Source organism: Lemur catta, chromosome 19, assembly GCF_020740605.2.
Source record: "Lemur catta isolate mLemCat1 chromosome 19, mLemCat1.pri, whole genome shotgun sequence".
In the NCBI taxonomy this organism is placed as follows: domain Eukaryota; kingdom Metazoa; phylum Chordata; class Mammalia; order Primates; family Lemuridae; genus Lemur; species Lemur catta.
This window is the reverse complement of record NC_059146.1, coordinates 33,935,704-33,957,270: the sequence shown is the minus strand read 5'-3', so window position 1 is coordinate 33,957,270 and position 21,567 is coordinate 33,935,704. Positions and strand designations below refer to the sequence as shown.

The 21,567-nt window shown below is 36.3% G+C and overlaps 1 protein-coding gene across 3 annotated transcripts in view; it reads left to right on the top strand.

The window, feature by feature from the left end:
- Nucleotides 1-21,567, top strand: part of DPY19L3 (dpy-19 like C-mannosyltransferase 3) — a 67,595-nt gene that overhangs the window by 25,616 nt on the left and 20,412 nt on the right. For all 3 annotated transcript variants that reach the window (XM_045531876.1, XM_045531875.1, XM_045531877.1), the window contains 10 exons: nucleotides 2,051-2,172; nucleotides 3,136-3,281; nucleotides 4,546-4,669; nucleotides 5,211-5,345; nucleotides 11,669-11,800; nucleotides 13,874-13,975; nucleotides 16,256-16,329; nucleotides 16,506-16,664; nucleotides 20,636-20,758; nucleotides 21,149-21,260. In XM_045531876.1, the coding sequence (XP_045387832.1) occupies nucleotides 2,051-2,172; nucleotides 3,136-3,281; nucleotides 4,546-4,669; nucleotides 5,211-5,345; nucleotides 11,669-11,800; nucleotides 13,874-13,975; nucleotides 16,256-16,329; nucleotides 16,506-16,664; nucleotides 20,636-20,758; nucleotides 21,149-21,260 (1,229 nt within the window). The remainder of the gene's footprint in view (nucleotides 1-2,050; nucleotides 2,173-3,135; nucleotides 3,282-4,545; nucleotides 4,670-5,210; nucleotides 5,346-11,668; nucleotides 11,801-13,873; nucleotides 13,976-16,255; nucleotides 16,330-16,505; nucleotides 16,665-20,635; nucleotides 20,759-21,148; nucleotides 21,261-21,567) is intronic.

The following is a 21,567-nucleotide window of genomic DNA, read 5'->3' as shown; positions in this document are numbered from 1 at the left end:
TTGCTTTTCTACCATCTTCTTAAGATTTTGCTTTTTAAGTAGCATTATAAACTTGTGGATTTTTAACATAATTGATGTTTCGATCCTTTGTATTATTATTCTTATATTCAGATTGCCCAACCTTTGTCCAGTGGAATCCTTTCAGATTAGATTGCTGCCTTTTTGACGTGACTCCAGGGGTCTTTGAAAACTCCCTTGCTTTTGGGCATGACAAGATATTTCAGCTCCATTTTGTATATTTCCTACCCCTGATCTGGAATCAGCCATTTGTCAAAGGAGCTCTAGTTCTTTTTAGTAGTTCTTTAGAGACCACAGTTTGGGTATGAGGGATGCTTATTGCTACTAGATTGGTCGTTGTTTCTAGGCCTTTTTAGTGAGCACAGCTAGGAAGTATGAATATGTCTTCCTAAGAGAAAATACAAAGATAGATATTTTCAGTTCAAAATTAGGATAGCAGGGTTTTTACTTTTTGATTTTGTATTTGTTTCTCTTTTCTCTTTAAGTTGAAAACTTGGGTTCCATCTGATATTAAGGTTATCACTTGTTTTATGCTACTATGTGTGATACTTTCAAAGTAACAATAATAATATTGCTACTACAATATGATTACCTGAAAACAGTTCACACTGTCTTTGCGGTTGTTTTTCTCATTAGGATACAACCCACCTAGTCACATTCCTCTATTTTCAAGTCACTCGAAAGAGCTCCCTCTTTTGTGACCAAGCCACCAACTCAATAGGTTTCTTTGTTATATCTTGCTTTTGGTTTTCAGGGATTGCACTGTAAAATTTTTTATTTACCTTTTTTATACTTATTAAAAACGTTTACACAGTTCTAAGTCAGAACTATAAAATGCAGCATTCAGAGAAGTCCACTTCCATCCCTGTTCCCTCCACCCTGTTTCCTTCCTTACTCTTTAGGTAACCGTTCTTACAGATAACCATTTTTATTAGTTTTGTTTTATTCTTCTACTTTTAATATTTTTAATATAAGCAAATACTTTAATATATTCATGTTTCCCCATTGTTATAGAAAAAAATCTTCTTACTGTATAGTGTACACACTGTTCTGTATATTGTTTTTTTCACTAAGTAAAAATCTTGGGGGTCACTCTGTAGTAGAAAATAAAGATATTACAAATTCCTGTTTGCAACTGCATAGTGCTCCTTTGCATGGAGCACTATGGTCTCTTAAAGCCTCTGCTCAGACATGGTTGAGGCACGTCCACTGGCATGCCATCCGTCAGAGCAAGTAAGATAGCCAGACCCAAACTGGGAGTAGGGAAGGCTGCTCTCCCAGAGGGTACTCTCTGGGGGAGAACACTCTCCCAGAGGAGATAGTGCAGGTCGTGTAGCAGGAGGGCAAGGCGGGGAGATATAAAACCCCCTTGCCCAGATTCCTATAGAAGAACCATGCAGGTTTTTTTTCATTGCCATCACAATGGTTTTAATGGTTTTTTTTTGTTTGTTTGTTTTTTTGGTTTTTTTTTTTTTTTTTTTTTTTTTTTTTTTGAGACAGAGTCTTACTCTGTTGCCCAGGCTAGAGTGCCATGGCATCAGCCTAGCTCACAGCAACCTCAAACTCCTGGGCTCGAGCAATCCTCCTGCCTCAGCCTCCTGAGTAGCTGGGACTACAGGCATGTACCACCATGCCCGGCTAATTTTTTCTATATATATTTTTAGTTTTCCATATAATTTCTTTCCATTTTTAGTAGAGATGGGGTCTCGCTCTTGCTCAGGCTGGTCTTGAACTCCTGAGCTCAAATGATCCACCCACCTCAGCCTCCCAGAGTGCTAGGATTACAGGCGTGAGCCACCGCGCCCGGCCACAATAGTTTTGATTTACCTATGTTTGTGTAAACATTTAAATACTGTCCATCTAATATGTGGTGAGCTCTTTGAGGGTAAGACTGTGTTTTTTGCTTATTATTACATTCCCAGTGCATTCCACACTCCCTGGCACATACTAAAGAATCTATGAATAGTTTTGAATGAATAAACAACTGTAAATGTAATTATTTTCTTCCTGATCTTTCAAATATCAATCTTAGGTTTTCACGGCTTGATATATGATAATAAAACTGAATCTATGAGGACAATTAACCTCCTTCAACGAATGAATATTTACCAAGAGGTTTTTCTCAGCATTTTATATAGAGTTCTACCCATACAGGTATGTTGTGTTCTGCAACGTGGAATTATTAATATCAGATGAAAGTCAAAATCTGTCATTTTGAGTTGAAAGTTTTCACATATGTTCTTCTGATCTTCAACTGGTTTGGTAAAAAATCAGCAATACCCGGCCAGGCGCGGTGGCTCACGCCTGTAATCCTAACCCTCTGGGAGGCCGAGGCGGGTGGATCGCTCGAGGTCAGGAGTTCGAGACCAGCCTGAGCGAGACCCTGTCTCTACTAAAAATAGAAATAAATTATTTGGACAACTAAAAATATATATAGAAAAAATTAGCCAGGCATGGTGGCGCATGCCTGTAGTCCCAGCTACTCGGGAGGCTGAAGCAGTAGGATCGCTTAAGCCCAGGAGTTTGAGGTTGCTGTGAGCTAGGCTGACGCCACGGCACTCACTCTAGCCTGGGCAACAAAGTGAGACTCTGTCTCAAAAAAAAAAAAAAAAAAAAAAATCAGCAATACCCTAATTTTCTCCATGTATATTGTGAACTTTGCTTTCTATTAATATATAAATAAATATTGCTTTTTATTTATATTTTACAAGACAACAAGATTTTTGTACATACGTGCTTCCTGGCATATATTGTAATATATATGTGCAGTCTTAAAAGCTGATAAATATTTTCATTTGGAAATGTATATCACTCCTGATTTATTATTCAGATTAAAACATTATAAAATTACCAAATCACAATGAAAATTGGACAAAGGTGTAAAACTGGTCTAGAGTAAAGAATGAAGCTAGACTCTCATGAACTTCCCTCTTCTCTTCTTGGTGGTGGGAAGAAGGGCTGCTAGCACACTCCCATATGAGAGGGGATGATGTGGGCTTACTCCTGGGAAGTAACAGCAGGCTTCTGAGTATTACATTTCTACTGTTGTATTCTTTAAATGACGATGAAGAGGGTTAGGGCTTCTTTGACAAACATTTTTTATTGTTCCCTATACAGAAATATTTAGAGCCAGTTTATTTTTATATTTACACCTTATTTGGACTGCAGGCGATCTATGTCACAGCTCTTTATGTAACCAGCTGGCTCCTTAGTGGCACGTGGCTATCCGGACTATTAGCAGCCTTGTGGTATGTCACAAATAGGTGAGTTGGAATCAGTGTGTCTCTCTTCTTTCTAAAATGAGAGCAAAAATGCAGTTACTTTATTTGGAGTTCAAAGAGATTTCTTCTTCTACGTGTGTTTGGGTAGGAGCATTTTCTCTTTGGTCTACCTAGTGGTTTATAAATTTTTCTTACTTGGTAAGGTAGAAAGTGCTACTTATATGTATTTCCAGCTGAGGAACAGAACACTGAATTGCAAGTCAAGAGTATCATCCATAGTAATCCTAATTCTATTACTTGTTTGCTGTGTGATCAGTATTTCTCCAGCCACACAGCTCACCTCTTAAGGGTTTTAATATTTTCACTATCCATCTCAATAGGGTTGTGTGCAGCTCTCAATTAGCAAAGCTGTACAAATGCAAGGAAATTCTTACATTGTTTGATTAAGCACTGGAGCCTTATGAAATAGCATTTTAAAAATACATGTTCAAGATATATTGAATTATTGCCTGACCTACAGTAGCAATACCAATAGTAAGTGGGAGTCTTAAAACTTGAACACAAGTTCTAATATAGGGGGTTTTTTGGTAATACTGAGCAAATTACTTTTATTATAACCCTGTTGGGTGCTTAACTATATGCCGAGTACTTTAAAAAAGGCTTTGTATGTATTCTTTTAACAACCTTATAGAGTAGGTCCTATTATCATCCCCATTTTAGAGATGAGTAAATTGAGGCTTATAAAGGTTAGTTTTTTTGTATATGCACACATTCATATGTAGGTGTGTGTTTTGTGTGTATCATTCATTGAATGGCTAGTATGTGCAGGGATGATCTTGATGTTGAGTGTACAAAGATGAAAACTTGTACTTGCCCTCTCAGGGTTCACATTCTAGAGAGGCAGGAAGCCTTTAAAAATTACTACCAAAGACAAACTTAAGACTAAAGTATAAAGCACTAAAGAAACACAGAGAAGGAGAATGCATAGCATTGTCTGTTAACATTAATGAAGTTAGAAATAAAAGTAAGAGGTGCTTTGGCCTGATACATTCATGGGTTTAGGAGTCATACTGATATGGGCTTGAAAGCCGGTTCTACCACTTACCAAAGCATAGCCGTGGACAGATCACTTACATTTTCTCGATTGGCATGGGATGATGATGCTGATAAGGACAGTTATTGAGAACCAGTGACCAAAATCTAAGTATACTTATCCTTAATGTAGTACATCTTTCACTTCAGGAAATCTTTGAGGAAATTATTGTAAACATTATCATTTTGGCCATTCATGTTTTCTTTTGTGCAGAATAGATACCACAAGAGTTGACTTCACCATCCCACTGAGGGAGAACTGGGCACTGCCATTCTTTGCAATTCAGATAGCAGCAATTACGTATCTCTTGAGACCAAATTTACAGCCTCTTTCTGAAGTAAGTCTTTATAAAAGTTTATATATGTTTTAATTCCCCAATTTTATATAAGAAGCTTCAAAAAATGTGATGTGCGTAGTGTCCCAGTGTATGTGAATACTACTTGTTACATGACCTATTTTTTTAACTCGAGTTAAATTAAATTCTTTAACTGAGCTTTTTCCACTTTCCAAAGAAAATGTTTTCATTTTTGATGTTAAAAATGTCCTCTACATAATCTACCCTTAAATAGTTGGAGCAAACCCACACACAGTTTCTGAGAAGCTGTCAGAATTTTTAAGCCATTGCTCTTGAGATGTGATTTTGTGCATTATTGCCTCCATAATAGTGTGGAATACACAGAGCGTATGTGAATATTTATATGCAGAGTGTCACTTTATGATGTTTAGAGCTTAAATAACAAATGCAAGGGTTTTTGGAGCAACAGTGTATGGCTTTTCTATCTGGTTTATAGAGATATTGGCTGCTCTTGATAAAACTTGTCTGCAAGGTTTTTTATTACTAGAGACATGTAAATTATACAAAGGTTTTCTTTTTACAGAGGCTGACACTTCTTGCCATTTTCATATCAACTTTTCTCTTTAGCCTGACATGGCAATTTAATCAATTTATGATGCTGATGCAGGCATTAGTGCTGTTCATACTGGACTCCTTGGACATGCTGCCAGCAGCGAAGGTAAGCTTTGCTTTTTTTTCTCATTTGAGATTTTCACTGTTTCGTGTTTTGTATTGTAGAATGAGACGAAAATATGCACATACTTCATGATAAAATTGAAGCTCCTTCTTAGAGCTAAGTATGCTGAGGTCAGTTGATACTGAGCAATTTATGCAGCCTAGTTTGACCATCTTAACTTTTATTCTGCTTGTTTCAAGTTAAAAATGGATTTATTTGGCATATAAATGTCTAGGTCAATTGTTATTTATAGAGATGACTTAAAATTTAAAATATAAGGTAGCTCTCTTGAAATTTCTGACTACATATTACCTTATGTGCAAAGAACTCAATGGGTATGTAACAACTTTTCTGTAGTACTTCATAAAATTTTCATAGTAACATTTAACCAGTATGGGATGTGAATTCCTCTTGACTGGCCGAAGGAAATAAGGAAACCCATATCTGTGTCTCAGTGTCTGCTTGTGTCATTTAATCATGTGTGGTTTTTTTTCCATGTGCACAAACGTGTACATTTTTAATGCATACATTGTGTGCATTTTAAAAATTGTTCATAGTTACGTTGTCAGTGAAGGCCGTCTGAGAAGCAGTAATGAGGCAGCTCTTCCCTTCCCAGCCAGGGTGGTGTCAGCAGAGGCCTGCAGGGAGCCTGAACTTTCACCTTCACTCAGTAAGGAAGCACATCATCCCCATCCCCCAAATGTCAGTGGGTACTCTAGACTTTCATCTCTATCTGGAAATAATGAGACAGCATTTTTCTTTCCCTGCCAGCATAGAACTGGCACAGTGCTACGGTTTGAATGTTTGTGTCTCCTCAGAATTCTTATGTTGAAATCCCAACCCCAAGGTGATTGTATTAGGAGGTGGGGCCTTTTAGGAAGTGATTAGGGCCATTGTAAAATAGGCACAAGGGAGCTTTTTCACCCCTTTCACCAGGTGAGGGCACAGTGAGAAGGTGCCATCAGTGAACCAGCTAACAGCCCCTCTCCAGACACTGAGTCTGCCAGCTCCTTGATCTTGGACTTCCCAGCGTCCAGAACTGTGAGAAATAAATTTTTGTTCATAAGCTACCCAGGTGATGGTGTTTTGTTATAGCAGCCTGAACAGACTAAGGCACATGGTGTAAGAGGAGCCCTGCTGACATAGAAGATTCAAGTAAGATCCAGAGTCCTGTGGTGCAATAGGACACAACTGAAAATCACTCCTTATATGGAGAATCAGGAAAATCTCCCTTGAGTGAAAAGAAGCGATCAACAGATGCCAACACCAAGACACACAGAAATTGGAATTATCTGACAAGGAATTTAAAGCAGCTATCACAGAAAAGCTTCACTGAGCAGTTAGTTACAAACACACTTGAGACAAGTGAAAATATAAGTTGTAAGCAAGAAATAGAATATATAAAGAAGCAAATGGAAATTTTGGATTTGAAAAGTTTCAGTAACCAAAATTAAAAACTCGGGGGACAGGCTCAACAGCAGAATAAAATGGTCAGAGGAAAAAATCAGTGACCTTGAACACAGTCTAAAATTTATGTCATCAGAATCCCAGGAGAGGAGACAGAGTATGAGGATGAAAAAAATATTCAAAGAAATACTTTTGGAAGAAATGACTGAAACTTTCTTAAATTTGGCAAAAGATAGAAACCTACAGAATCAAGAAGCTGAGCTAATGTCAAATAGGATAAACCAAACAGAGCCTCACCAGGTGGATTTTTTGCAGAAATTGAAAAGCTGATTCTGAAATTCATATGGAAACTCAAGGGACCCAGAACAGCTAAAACAATTTTGAAAAAGAAGAATAAACTTGGAAGACTCACACTTTCTCATTTCAAAACGTACCACAGGCCAGGCGCGGTGGCTCACGCCTCTAATCCTAGCCCTCTGGGAGGCCGAGGCGGGCGGATTGTTTGAGCTCAGGAGTTTGAGACCAGCCTGAGCATAAGCGAGACCCCGTCTCTACTAAAAATAGAAAGAAATTATATGGACAGCTAAAAATATAGATAGAAAAAAATTAGCCAGGCATGGTGACACATGCCTGTAGTCCCAGCTACTCAGGAGGCTGAGGCAGAAGGATCGCTTGAGTCCAGGAGTTTGAGGTTGCTGTGAGCTAGGCTCATGCCACGGCACTCACTCTAGCCCGGGCAACAAAGTGAGACTCTGTCTCAAAAAAAAAAAAAAAAACGTACTACAAAACTGTAGTAATCAACACAGGGTGATACTGGCAGAAGGATAGACATTAGGTCATTAAATATGAAATGTCCGATTTCACATCAACAGTGTATGTTTGTTATCTCTCAAACAAGAAGCAGTACAATTAATCAAAGTGTGTGCCTAAACTATCGACACAGTTTTGCCATCTTAACGGCAGCTTGTTTATGCCAGCAGCAAAGAAGCCTGGAAAGCAAGTGGCAATGAAATTGTGAAAAGTGTTTTCCACAGCGTGTTGAGACTTGAATATTTTTCCTTGCAAGAAGTAGTCCAAAGCCTGGAAGAAGTGGTAGTCAGTTGGTGCAAGGTGTGGTGAATACAGTGTATGACAGTTTCCAAGTCCAGCTGCTGTAGTTTGAGCAACATTGTGATACATGTGGTCAAGCTTTGTCTTGCAAGAGAATCAGCCTATCTCTATTGACCAGTATCAGCTGCTTAATCACAAGTATCCTCATCATTTCATCCAGTTGATTGCAGTAGATATCCGCCGTGATCAATTGACCAGGTTTCATTAATCTGTAGTGGATAATACCAGCGCTGGACCACCAAACAGACACCATTAGCTCTTTTGGATGAATATTCAGTTTTGGACTGTGCTTTGGCACTCCATCTTTATCCAGCCATTGTGGCAAACGTTGCGATTGTCAAAAAGAATCCATTTTTCATCACACATAACAATATTGTGTAGAAATGGTTCACCTTTATGTTGTGACAGCAAAGAAAGGCAGGCTTCAAGACTATTTCTCTGCTGACACTTGTTTAATTCATGCAGAACCCATCTATCCAGCTTTTTTACCTTGCCGATTTTTTTCAAATGGTCCAATATTGTTGGAATAGTAACCTTGCTGCTAATACATGCATGGGCTGCGGTGGATTCACTTCCACTACAGCTTTCAGCTCATCATTATCCACCTTGGTCTGAGGTCACCCATGTGGCTCATTTTCAAGATTAAAGTCACCAGAACAGAATTTCTCAAACCATCAACGTACTGTGCGTTCATTAGCCGCATCCATCCCAAACACTTTGTTGGTATTTTGTGCTGTCTGTAATGCATTGGTTCCACAATGGAACTCATATTCTAAAATAACACAAATGTTTTACTTATCCATGGTTTCACAAAAATTGCTCTAAAAAAGTTTTGAAAGATAATCACAAGCCAAAACATGCATTTGAAAGACTGAGAGTGTACCTTCAGAATAAAAATGAAACAAGAAGTGTCAAAGTGAAATGTCAGAGGTATCAACTGTCAAACTTAGTACTTAAGGAAATCAGGTATTTCCTACTTAATAACCTAATAAATCCATGGAATAGAATTGAGAGACCAGAAATAAACCTTCCCAGGATATAAATAGTCAATTGATTTTCAACAGGGATATTAAGATAATTAAATGGAGAAAGAATAGTCTTTTCAAAAACTGATGCTGGAATAACTGGATATTCACATGCAAAAGAATGAAATTGGACTCCTTCCCCTCACCATACATGCTAATTAGGTTAAAATGTGTCATAGACCGGAGTGTGAGAGCTAAAACTATATAGCTATTAGGAAAAAACATAGGAATAACACTTCATGACCTTGGAGGTAGTGCAAGCCTTCTTAGATACAACACCAGAAGCACAAGTGACTGAAAAAAATATACTAATTGGACTTCATCAGAATTAAAAACTTTCGTGCTTCAAAGTATACTGTCCAGAAAGTGAGAAGAAAGCATAAAATAGGAGAGAAAATTTGCTAATCACATATCTGATAAAAGACTTCCAGAATATATAAAGATGTTCAACATCATTAGCTATCAAAGAATTGCAAATCAAAACCACGATGAGAATGGCTAAAATTAAAAAGCAGATAATGACAAATGTCAAGGATGTGAAGAAGTTGAAACTCTCCTATGTTCATCATGGGATTGTAATATGGTGCAATCACTTTGAAAAACAACATTTCTTCAGATTTTAAACAGAGTTACCATATGATTTAGGAATGCCACTCCTAGGTACATACCCAAGAGAAATGAAAACATACACAAAAGTTTGTATATGTATGTTCCTAGCCAAAAAGTAGAAACCACCCAAATGCCCATCAGCTGATGAATGGATAAACAAAATGTATATGTATATCCATACAATAAATAGTATTCAATGATAAAAAAAAAAAGATACTGATACCTACTGCCAACGTGGATGAAACTTGAAAACATCGTGCTAAGTAAAAGAAGCCAGCCACAGAAGACTACATATTGTATTAATCCATTTATATGAAATATCCAGAATATACAAATCTACAGAAACAGTACATTAGGGGTTGCCAGGGGCAGGGGGAGGGGATAACGGAGAGTGATGTCTAATGGGGATGGGGTTTCTTTTGAAGTGATGAGAATATCTTAAAATTAGACTGTGGTGATAGTTGTACAACTTTGTGAATATACCAAAAATCATGAATTGTATGCTCTCAGGGGGCAAATTTGATGGAATATGAATTATATCTTAATAAAGCTGTTAAAAAGGAAAAATCTGTGCTTCTCTAAACAGTAATTCTGCTTTTAAGAATCTTTCCTAAGGAAATGTATTTATTCATTCATTCCTTCCTTTAGTATGTACTAAGTGACACTATTCTAGTGGGGTTGTTTTAGGTGGTAAGAATACAACAGTGAACAAAGTAAGGATTAATAACTAATCAGATGTAATGATCTGAGGTTTTTAAAGATGGGATGTTCATTATAATTTAATAGTAATAAAAAGCTGGGAACGCCTAAATGATCCAGTGGCATAAAAATTATGGCATATGGTAAGATGTTATGAAACCATTTAAAATTTAAGTTTTTCACAGAATAGTCATTGATGTGAGAAAATTATACTGTATAATATAAAGTATAAAAGGCTATATATGAAATATTATACACTGCTATGAAATCAATATTATTTCTGTAGATAATAGTATTGGGTTTTGACTCCAGAGCCCGCCTTTCCATCAGTTGCTGTTTCTTTTTTACGTTTTTCTGAATTTTTAAAGTCAGTAAGATACATTATAATCCTAAAAACTATCCATATCCATTTCGCTGATTTCATTACACCAAGCGAAAGTGCTGAACTGTTGCGGGTCTCACTTCTCAGTGCTTGATGTAGGTTTGTTTCCTTTAAGCTTAAGAGAACAAAACCATGAGGGAAGTCGGATTTGCTGCAGAATAAAACTAGTATTTTTATATGCCCGTATGAATATGGAGTTGTCTAATTTGAAAAAGAATAAGAAAACTAACAGGAAAAGTATCACCTCTTAATCAGGGGTTGTCTTTTTTTTCTTTGTGGCGTGTTTTTTGTTTTTAAGTTGGTTGCATTTTGCCTCCTTCAGTGTCAGCCTGTCAACAATCTTTATTACATCGAAGCTCTCCTTAATGAGTACTTATTAGGCACCAGGCATTTCCATACGTTACACATCCAAGTCTTCCAGCAGCCCCTGCTGCACCTCTGTGAGGAAGGCAGAATCGTCTGTCTTTACAGATGAGCCATTTCCAGCACATTAAGGTCACACGGCTGGTTTATCCCAGAATCAGGACTGCACAGTGCAGGTGCCACTGAGGCCCGGGCTCCTGTTCCTGACCGCTGTGCTGCGCTGCCTGCTGTGAAGCTGCAAGGTGCCTCCCGCAGGGGGAGCTTTGGCTCTGACCAGGGAGTTTGGGCGCACACACACACAGACAGAATGAAGCAATATACGACACAGTCCTGAAGTGCGTAGTACGGAAAACTAGGAAATAATGGAATGCACAGAGTACTTACTATTGGCTGTAAACAGTAACCGTAAGAGAATTTAAAACTGAAGATTACAAATGGCACTTGCCAACTCCCAGAATACATTTATGCCATTGTTTGCTTCCACTGCTTCATATCATCCTCATTCATTTGCCGTTTAATTAATGTTATAAGATTGTAAGTGTTCTGTCCTTAAAAGGTAAATAAATGGTATGTATATGCTTTAGTTTCCTTTTTTAGATGGTGTTTCTTGAAGCTAAGTGGGTTTCCTGCATTATTTGTAACCTGGAATGTACCCATCTGATGACCAATGTGTCAGCATGTGGTCTCTCCTGATAAAATCTGTTTAATCGTCTCCTCTTCGGCTGTTGCAGGCAACGTGGCTGTATGGCATACAGATAACAAGTTTACTTCTGGTCTGCATTCTTCAGTTTTTTAATTCCATGATTCTTGGGTCATTGCTTATCAGTTTTAACCTTTCAGTATTAATTGCAAGAAAACTTCAGGTAGGAGTTTTTTGTTCTTTATGAAAATAAACTTTTTTTTTCATTGTGTGGTTTGTTGGGCCTTATTTTCATACAACGTGCAAAAGAAAATTTATAACCCGACTCCCAGTAAAACATGAGTGGCATTGTTTGCTTTTTTAAGTGCATGTTGTAGTATTGTTGAGCCCCCTGAGATCATGTGCCATCCCTTTTAAATTATTTCTTAAAGAATTGGCATCTTAATTCAGTTCAGGGATTAGCCATAGATGCTTAGTTGAATGTTAAAAGAGAATTCTAAGTTTTTAGCACTTGTGTGCATGTGAGCTCAAGAGTGAGGAGACTCTGCTGCTCACGGGAGTGTTCCTCACAGTGTCTCGAGTTGGCAGACACCTGGCTGTTGTTTGATTTAGTGACACTACTCTTTTCCTGTTCCTTCCGTATCGTATTGCTGATTTTTCAGTGAATTCACATTAACTCTATTTTGAGAATCTAAATAAATACCTTTAGAAATAATGGGACCTTTCCCATATTGTGAAATTGTTCTCGAAAACATCAACCTGATCTTTTGGCTTTATTATGTAATTACATTTCTTAAATTTACATGAGGTTTAAAAGTCATTTGTTTTTGCTTAAAATTGTAAAAAAGCCTGTTTTCTTTCTCATATGCTATAAACATTTCTATATCAAGAAGCCATTTTGTTTTCCACTTTGAGAAAAATCTTTTTTCTTATTATTTACTGTTTTGAGTGAGAATTGCTATGGACAAACTTTCAAAAAGGTTTTTTTAAAACCAGGCTTTTAGTTGACTATCAAAAATAGCAGTTTTCATTCATTCGTTTACCCTGAGTTATAAATATCACTCTAGATATTTGAACTCTTTAGATTTTATATTTGACAGTGTTGTCTGAAGGTTATAAGAAACCTATTATATATCAAAGGGCACAATTTATTTTTTTAATACTGATAAGTCTTTTTAAAATTGAGTTATAGCTATGCCTCTGATACATGAATTAAAGGATAAATGATGTAATGATTTGTTCAATCAGCGTATCTGAGTACCTTCCAAGTGGCAGACCCCAATACTCTGGTTTATGAGGGTTTGTTTTTTATTTTTTTATTTTTGGAGACAGAGTCTCGCTTTGTTGCCAGGGCTAGAGTGAGTGCCGTGGCATCAGCCTAGTTCACAGCAACCTCAAACTCCTGGGCTTAAGCTATCCTTCTGCCTCAGCCTCCCGAGTAGCTGGGACTACAGGCATGCCCCACCATGCCCAGCTAATTTTTTCTATATATATATATTTTTTTTTTTAGTTAACCAGCTAATTTCTTTCTATTTTTAGTAGAGACGGAGTCTCGCTCTTGCTCAGGCTGGTCTCGAACTCCTGACCTCGAGCAATCCACCCACCTTGGCCTCCCAGAGTGCTAGGATTACAGGCGTGAGCCACTGCGCCCGGCCTGTTTTTTTTTTTTTTTTTTTGAGACAGAGTCTCACTCTGTTGCCCGGGCTAGAGTGAGTGCCGTGGTATCAGCCTAGCTCACAGCAACCTCAAACTTCTGGGCTCGAGCATTCCTCCTGCCTCAGCCTCCCAAGTAGCTGGGACTACAGGCGTGTGCCACCATGCCCGGCTAATTTTTTCTGTATATATATTTTTAGTTGTCCATATAATTTCTTTATATTTTTAGTAGAGATGTGGTCTTGCTCTTGCTCAGGCTGGTCTTGAACTCCTGAGCTCAAACGATCTGCCCTCCTCAGTCTCCCAGAGTGCTAGGATTACAGGCCTGAGCCACCAGGCCTGGCCTATGAGGGTTTTAAAAACAAAAAACAAACAAATGAAAGGACTTCTGGTTTTGAAGGTCTCAAAGAGAAAAAAGACTAGCATACATTTTTCTCCTTATGGAGCTCATTTTTAGGGGATTCATTTGCTACTAGAAAGTTGTAAATATTAAGACAGTGAAACCCCATAAAGATTAGCAGGTTATATTTTCCATTTATGTTGCATGATCCAGTGTTTCAAATCCTCAAGTAATCTCATCTTCGGTGTTATGAAGTTGTATTAAAATTTAAGAATTAAAACACAGCTCTTTTTTTATTTTCAGAAAAATCTGAAAACTGGAAGCTTCCTTAATAGGCTCGGGAAACTTTTGTTACATTTATTTGTGGTTTTATGTTTGACACTTTTTATCAACAACATAATTAAGGTAAGTTAATAAAATGACATATTTAATGTGTTTTTGAATTTGCTTATGGCATTAGAGATAATTTTTGAAACTTATTTTTTTTTAATTTTTTTTTTTTTTTTAGAAACAGGGTCTTGCTGTGTTGCCCAAGCTAGCGTCAAACTCCTGGGCTCTAGCAATCCTCCTGTCTCAGCCTCCCAAGTAATAGAGACTACAGGCATGCACCTACACCCAGCTTTTTTGAAATTTTCAATTTCAAATAATTAAATTCTTGCTTTATGAAGTGTATTAGCATTACTGAAGAGTTACCAGTTTTACTTTAAAAGGCTCAGTTTTAACTTTGTTTTAGTAACAAGGATTATTTTGTTGATTTTAATCATTGATGTCTATTCAGTCTTTCTAAATGTTCTATTAATACCTTGAATGCACTTTTAAGTTATTAAATTTTTAAAAACTCAACTTTAAAAACATTAAATATTTCTATAAATTTAAAAAATTCTATTTAGCATCATAGAGTACACATGGTTTTCTACACTGTGGTACTAAAAAAAAAGACGATTTTTATTGGGTTCAGGTAATAAATAAACTGGCCTCACTATCTAACGTCTGCGAGAAAGAAGAGTTGAGCTCATTTTTGGTAGCTATTCCCTGACATTTAACTGACTTACAATTAACAACCGTAACAGCAGAATGACACATTTAGTAACTTAGGCATCCATTTGTTCTATGTTTAGTAGGTGCTTTGCTAAGATTTTTTTAAGTGCCCTCGGGGCTCTGCTTAGTTTAACATGCTTTATTTTTTACTATATTTTTTGCATTTTATTTTATTTTATTTATTTTATTCTATTTTATAAATATATTTATAAAATATATAGTTATATTAATAAATATAATATAACTATATACTACAAGTAGATAGTTCTTGGACCATGATTTCCTCTTTCTTTTTATGTTAGAGCAAAACTACTGTGATTTCTTCAGATGATTTTGTCCCTGCTAGGAGGCTGGTCTCAGGAAAAGAGACATTTGCAAAACAGGCTCCTTCTCCATAAAAGAATGGTGGCCCTTGCTGCTGTCTGTTGACTGTCAAAGAAAAAAAGACTCTTCACACAACCAACCATGTTAAACACCTTATTCCAGGTCCTTGTCACTGTGTTCTTAAACTCTTGTACAGCTCAGTACTTATCAAAAGCTTATTTGAGCAGAACAATCAGCATTTCTGGAAGATTGGCTGAAAGATATGCAGTTCATCCATTTGCCCACTCTACACATTCAGTGATCTGTTCTTGCATGAAACCGACAGAGAGCTGCATCCCAGGACCACCGGTTTTTGACTCCCCAAGAATAACATCTATATTGAATTGCACTTGGTATTTTGTCAGTGACCTACAATAAGAGGGATTAGAAAAATAGTCTTTGAAACTCCTTGCTGTTTTTACTGTACCCATGGGAAAAATTTCTCTTGAGCCTCAGTTCTAAGACTGTTGGGTTCTCTTCTGAGCACCTGGTTTGTTTACTCTTAAGACTCTGTGAGTAAAATAGATGCATTTATCTCCCTCTTTGCATTTACTCCTTGGGCATGAGACCATCTTTGTGGCTCATCTCTAATGAATATATTTTGCATACTAACCACATTTCTGGCTTCATCTTATTTTTTTCCCTATCTTCATTTTTCTTCTGATGCAATGTCTTCACCATTTATCTTATATGGATTTTTGTAAGCTATAAATTAAAAATAAAAATATCAGGAATTAAAATAGTAATCAGTAATGATGAACACTGGCATTTGTCTGTTCACCCCTTGAGAGTTGCAGTCTTGAATTGTGTTTCAGTGAATGAGTCTTAGCATCAGTTCTATCTACAGACCAAAAACCCCAAAGCAAAACAGGCCTTGTATCTGTTTGAGGTTTCAGATTGTCCTATTATCTGGTCTGAAAAATTGTATTTACTGTGCTTCAGCCTTCTCCCTCTCCTTGAAACCAAAAAAGCTCATCCTTTATCTATTTTGCATATTTAACTTATGTATGTTTTTTGAATAAAGGATTATGCTAAAATGGGGGGGAAGGGAGAGGAGGGAGTTTGAAATTTCCTGCTTTAGAATTCCTCAGTTCTGAGAACTGCTGTGAACATTTACTAATTTTATACACACACACACACACACACACACACACACACACACACACACACACACGCACGCACGCACGCCTATGAAATTGGACACTGAATATCCATATGCAATGGGAAATTATCAGGAAACCTGCCTAAGACACCAATAGCAATTTTTTTCTCTCTCCCCAATAGAAAATTCTTAACCTGAAGTCAGATGAACACATATTTAAATTTCTGAAGGCAAAATTTGGGCTTGGAGCAACAAGGTATGACTGTATTGAAAATCTGTGTTTGCTATTTTATTTTAAGTCAGCAGGGACTTTAAAATTCAGGCATCATTATGCCCTAGACTATTAATTGCAGACTCGTTTTAAGGAAAAGTATAATGTAGTTTCCTTGCCTTGTATTGAATTTAATGCTTTGCTTTCCATTTGTTCCCTAGGGATTTTGATGCAAATCTGTATCTGTGTGAAGAAGCTTTTGGCCTTCTGCCTTTTAATACATTTGAAAGGCTTTCATATACTCTGCTTTTTTATGCTTACATATTTGTTCTGTCCATCACAGTGATTGCAGCATTCGTTGTTGCTTTTCATAATCTCAGGTATGGCATATTTCAGAACTGTAACACTTTGCTTTAATGAACTTGTTACATGTTGCAGAAAAATTGCTAAATTGAAAATCAGAATATCAGACACAGTACAGAGTAGTAGTATTAACCTAAAGGGGAAACATCCGGTTTGGCATGGACCCCAGTCTCCATAGCTAAGCCACAGCAAAGAGGAATGGTCACAGTGCATGCTGGTCCGGGTTTAAGTCTTAGCTTGCACACTTGAGAATAAGTGATCTTTGAGTCAGTTATATAACTTTCCGGTATTTCCATTTCCTTGTCTGTTGAGTGGGAATACTAAAAATACTTAGTCTATAGGGCTTCATGAGAAATAAACAAGTTAAAATAATATAAAGTACTTAAAATAGTGTCTCATGCTTATAATATTTGGTAGATGTAAATTATTAGCTGTTAGTACTATTGACTCATAAGTTGCTATTTTGTTTCCCTTATTAATTTCCTGTGTTTTTCTACCTTCTTCCTCTAGCTGCTTTTTTAAATTTCTTATGACATATCAAGAGTTAATTATTGTTCATTTGTTTTCTTGCATCTTGTTTCAGGGCTTATAAAGTTGGAGTACACCATAATTATTAATGTCTACTAAAAGTTTTAAGCAATAATTGCCAGTTTTTTAAAATTTTGCATGTCTACTAGTCTACTGAAAGAAAAAAAATCAGGGAATATAAAGCCTTTTTAAAAACTTACAGAATACCTGTCTGTCAAGCTGGTAGGGGGTTTGCATTTACTACTTGTGTTAAATTGAAAGAAAATTAAATGAAAGAAGTTGAAGGTACTGTCATTTGTGAAAGCTTAATGAAGCTCACAAGGAAGCCCTTTCTCTCCGTAGTTACCTTGCCAATTAAGGTGCCGGTGAAGTATGATTCACAGCCACAAGAGAGGTGTCATTAAAATGAGTCCAGAACAGTTGAGGTGTTTTATGATTATCAAGAATGAAGCAACATTGAACCATGAAAATATTTCATTGACTATAAAGTAGTTCAGTACCTTTCAGATGTGTCCTTTTTTGTACCTAGCCCAAGATAAAATTTAGTCCTGTGACAATAGATGGAAATTATTCTAGACAGTGTAATTTAATATTATTCCAGACACCAGGTGTCGACAGGATTCTAGACTGCATACAAAGCAGGAAGTTCAGTTGGCCTGCAGTACCTTTTGACAGTGTCTGCCACGCTCAGTGTGAATCTGTGAGCCGTCTCTGGAGCTGATTTGGTATATGATCATAGATAAAGATTTTAGAGCATCCTCATCTACCAGGTAGGGATATTAGGACTAATAAGAGGAAAAGCACTGCATTAAAGTAATTAAAGGATCATAGTACAGTGATGCGTTACTTAACAATGGGGATATGTTCTGAGAAATGCATCGTTAGGCTATTTTGTCGATGTGTAAACATCATAGCATATACTTACACAAACCTGGATATAGCCTACTACACACCGTGGCTATCTGCTATAGGCTATTGCTCCTAGGCTGCAATCCTGGACAGCATATTACTGTATGAAATACTGTAGGCAGTTCTAACACAATGGGAGATATTTGTGTATCTAAACATTTAAAAGGTACAGTAAAAATATGGTATAAAAGATAAAAAAAGGTTTGCCTGTATAAGGCACTTACCATGAATGGAGCTTGTAGGACTGGAAGTTGCTCTGGGTGAGTCAGTTAGTGGTGAGTGAATATGAAGTCCTAGGACATTGCTATACACTACTGTAGACTTTATAAACACTGTACACTTAGGCTACATTAATTTTATTAAAAAATAAAGTAATTGTGCTACAATGTTACCGTGTCACTGAGTGATGGGAATTTTTCACCTTCATTATAATCTTATGGGACCACTGTCAACTATACTGTCTTTCATTGACTGAAATGTCATTATGTGGCACATGACTGCACCTTAATATGCATTAACTTTTAAGTAACTTGAAGGATATTTTATCAATGCCAAGTACTTAAAGCATTTCTACCTTTTTAGTACTGGGGAGGATGATACTATTACACTTACACAACACATCTGCATTAGTGTGAAGGCTACAGCTGAAAGGGCACGGTGTTGTATATTCATGGGATTAATAAGAGCCTTCCAGCTTGGCTGGGGTATTGGGGGAGGTGTTGCAGAATTCTCCCAGGTATCAGGGAAAGATAAGAGCATATGTTCTCCTTGTCTGGAGTAACCTTTTAGTATCTATATAGAAGCCAATGTTTGGGTTGTAATATTTAACATTTAAGTAAAGATTACTACCAATGGTGAAAACTGCCTTAGAATATCACTTTACTTTTCCTGTGTATCTACAGTAGTGAAAAGAGGATCTCTAGAAAGTAAAATCTCTGTAGTTATATAGGGCAGCATTATACAGATCCAGGTCTATTGGATATGCATGAAGGATCAGTAGGGCCTTCATGAAAGTTTTATTTTTATTTTAAACTGGCAGCCCTCATTGCTTTCTTTTCCCTCAGCAACAAATTGTGTGACATCTAAACTCACTCATCAATCTTAACATCACTTAAGTGGAGACAGCCAGTTTGTGCTTCCCAATGTGATGCATTCAGTAGGCCCCCCTTTTCATGGGGGGTACGTTTCAAGACCCCCAGTGGATGCCTGAAACTGTGGGTAGTTGTGCACCCTACACACTACTGTGTTTTTTCCTATACGTATATACCTATGATAAAGTTTAATTTCTAAATTAGGCACAGTAAGAGATTAACAACAATAGCTAATAATAAAATAGAACAATTATAACAATATGCCAGCATCACTACTCTTGTACTTTGGGGCCATTGTTAAAGTAAGGGTTACTTGAACACAAGCAATGCCGTGATAATTGATCGGCTGCTAAGTGACTAATGGGCAGGTAGCCTATGCAGCGTGGATACACTGGACAAAGGGATGATTTATGTCTCAGACGGGACAGAGAGGGGTGGCAAAAGATTTTGTAACATAAAAACACAATTGAAAACTTATGAATTGTTTATTTTGAGAATTTCCATTTAATGTTTTCAGACAGCAATTTCCGCAGTAACTAAAACCACCAAAAGGGAAACCACAGATAAAGAGGGACTACTGTACATCATGACCTTGTGAGGAGTTTGTGCCCAAACAAAATGAACTTGACTCTAACAAACCTGTAGCTCTAACTATAAGTTTACAAGAAATATGGAAATAGAGAATGTATTAAACACCACATAAAGCTAAATACAGAAGATGGGAAGAGTTACAGGACAAATGTTATATTTCCTTCAACAAGTCAATGGCTTTTTTTTAAAAGGGGGGGATACTTTTATAGATCAAAAGATATTTAAAGAGATATATCAGTGAAATGCAATACATAATCTTTGTATCCTGATTCAAAGAAAAAAAACTACCAAAAAAAAAATAAGTTGCCACAAACAGGGAAAATAGAACATAAACTGGGTATTAAATGATGTTAAAGAATTAATGTTAATTTTATTGGTGTGATAATGTAGCCATATTTGATAGAAGTCATCTCTTGGAAATACATCATGAGGTATTGATGGGTTAAAAATGTGATTTTGGATTCATAAAATTGGTCCCAAATATTTTGATATATTTTTGCTTTTGCTTATTTGTAAACATTTTAAAAATGCTGGTAATAACTGGTAAAACATCTTTAAATATCTCTTCCAGTTTCCATGATTCCAAAAGGATTTTTTTTGCTATTCTCTTTTAAAGAATTGATGCACTTTAAGTTTTTACTTAAATTGAAGGCTACTGTGAAATTTTAGCTTTTCTAATTACTAATGCATTTATACTGTGACACTTTTACCGTCATATATTCAAAATTGATCAGTACTAATATATTTCATCTTAGGGAAATAATACATTTCTAAATATATAAAGACATAAGTTTCTTATATCTTCTTTAAGATTTAACTAAAGTAAAATTTTTCCAACTTTAATTTTGTATGTTTGTTATCTTATTCAGTGATTCTACAAATCAACAATCTATGGGTAAAATGGGAAAATGTACAGTTAACCTGAAACCAGAAACTGCCTATAACTTGATACATACCATTCTGTTTGGATTCTTGGCCTTGAGTACAATGAGGTATTTTTGTCTTACCTATTTCTTTGATTTATTTTTTAATTTGACCACTGTTTACTTGACATTACTTAGCAGTATAATCTGGAAACTGACAATCATCTTCATTAATGATTATGGTTCCCATAAAATTGTCATGATGTTCTGTCTTCTCCCAGTACAAAATTTTACCAATAATTAGTTTTTTCTTAATACAAACAGTCCTCTATGTTTTACTTACGTGATAGTTCTCAGAAGACAAGGGAATTAATAACTGACCCTTTAGCAAATGGTTTCTGCGTAGTTTAAGATTTTATGGTCATAGACTAAAAAGCTGCCTTTACAGTTATCTCAGACTCTAGGTTTATACATAACTAGTCCTTTGTTGACTTTTGTAAAAACTTCCTGTTCTTACAGAATGAAGTACCTCTGGACATCACACATGTGCGTGTTTGCATCATTTGGCTTATGCAGCCCTGAAATATGGGAGTTAGTTCTGAAGTCAGTCCACCTTTGTAGCCCAAAGAGGGTCAGTGCTGTTCCTTTTTCCATTGACTTGTTAATGGTTTTTAGTATTTCTTTCATACCAGTTCTTTTTTGTCAGTAGTTTCCCATACATCAGTCAGATAAAATGGATACTAAAATTTGAATATAAAAATAGATAACTGATGCATTCAGATTTTATAAGGAATTATTTTGTAAATAATTTTATTTTTAAAAATTATTTATTTTTGCCAGACTGTAGATTATATGTTAACTGTACAGAATTTGGAAATATTTAAAAAAGCACAAAAAGAAATTAAAAATTACCAATAATCCCCTTATCTGAATTGTAA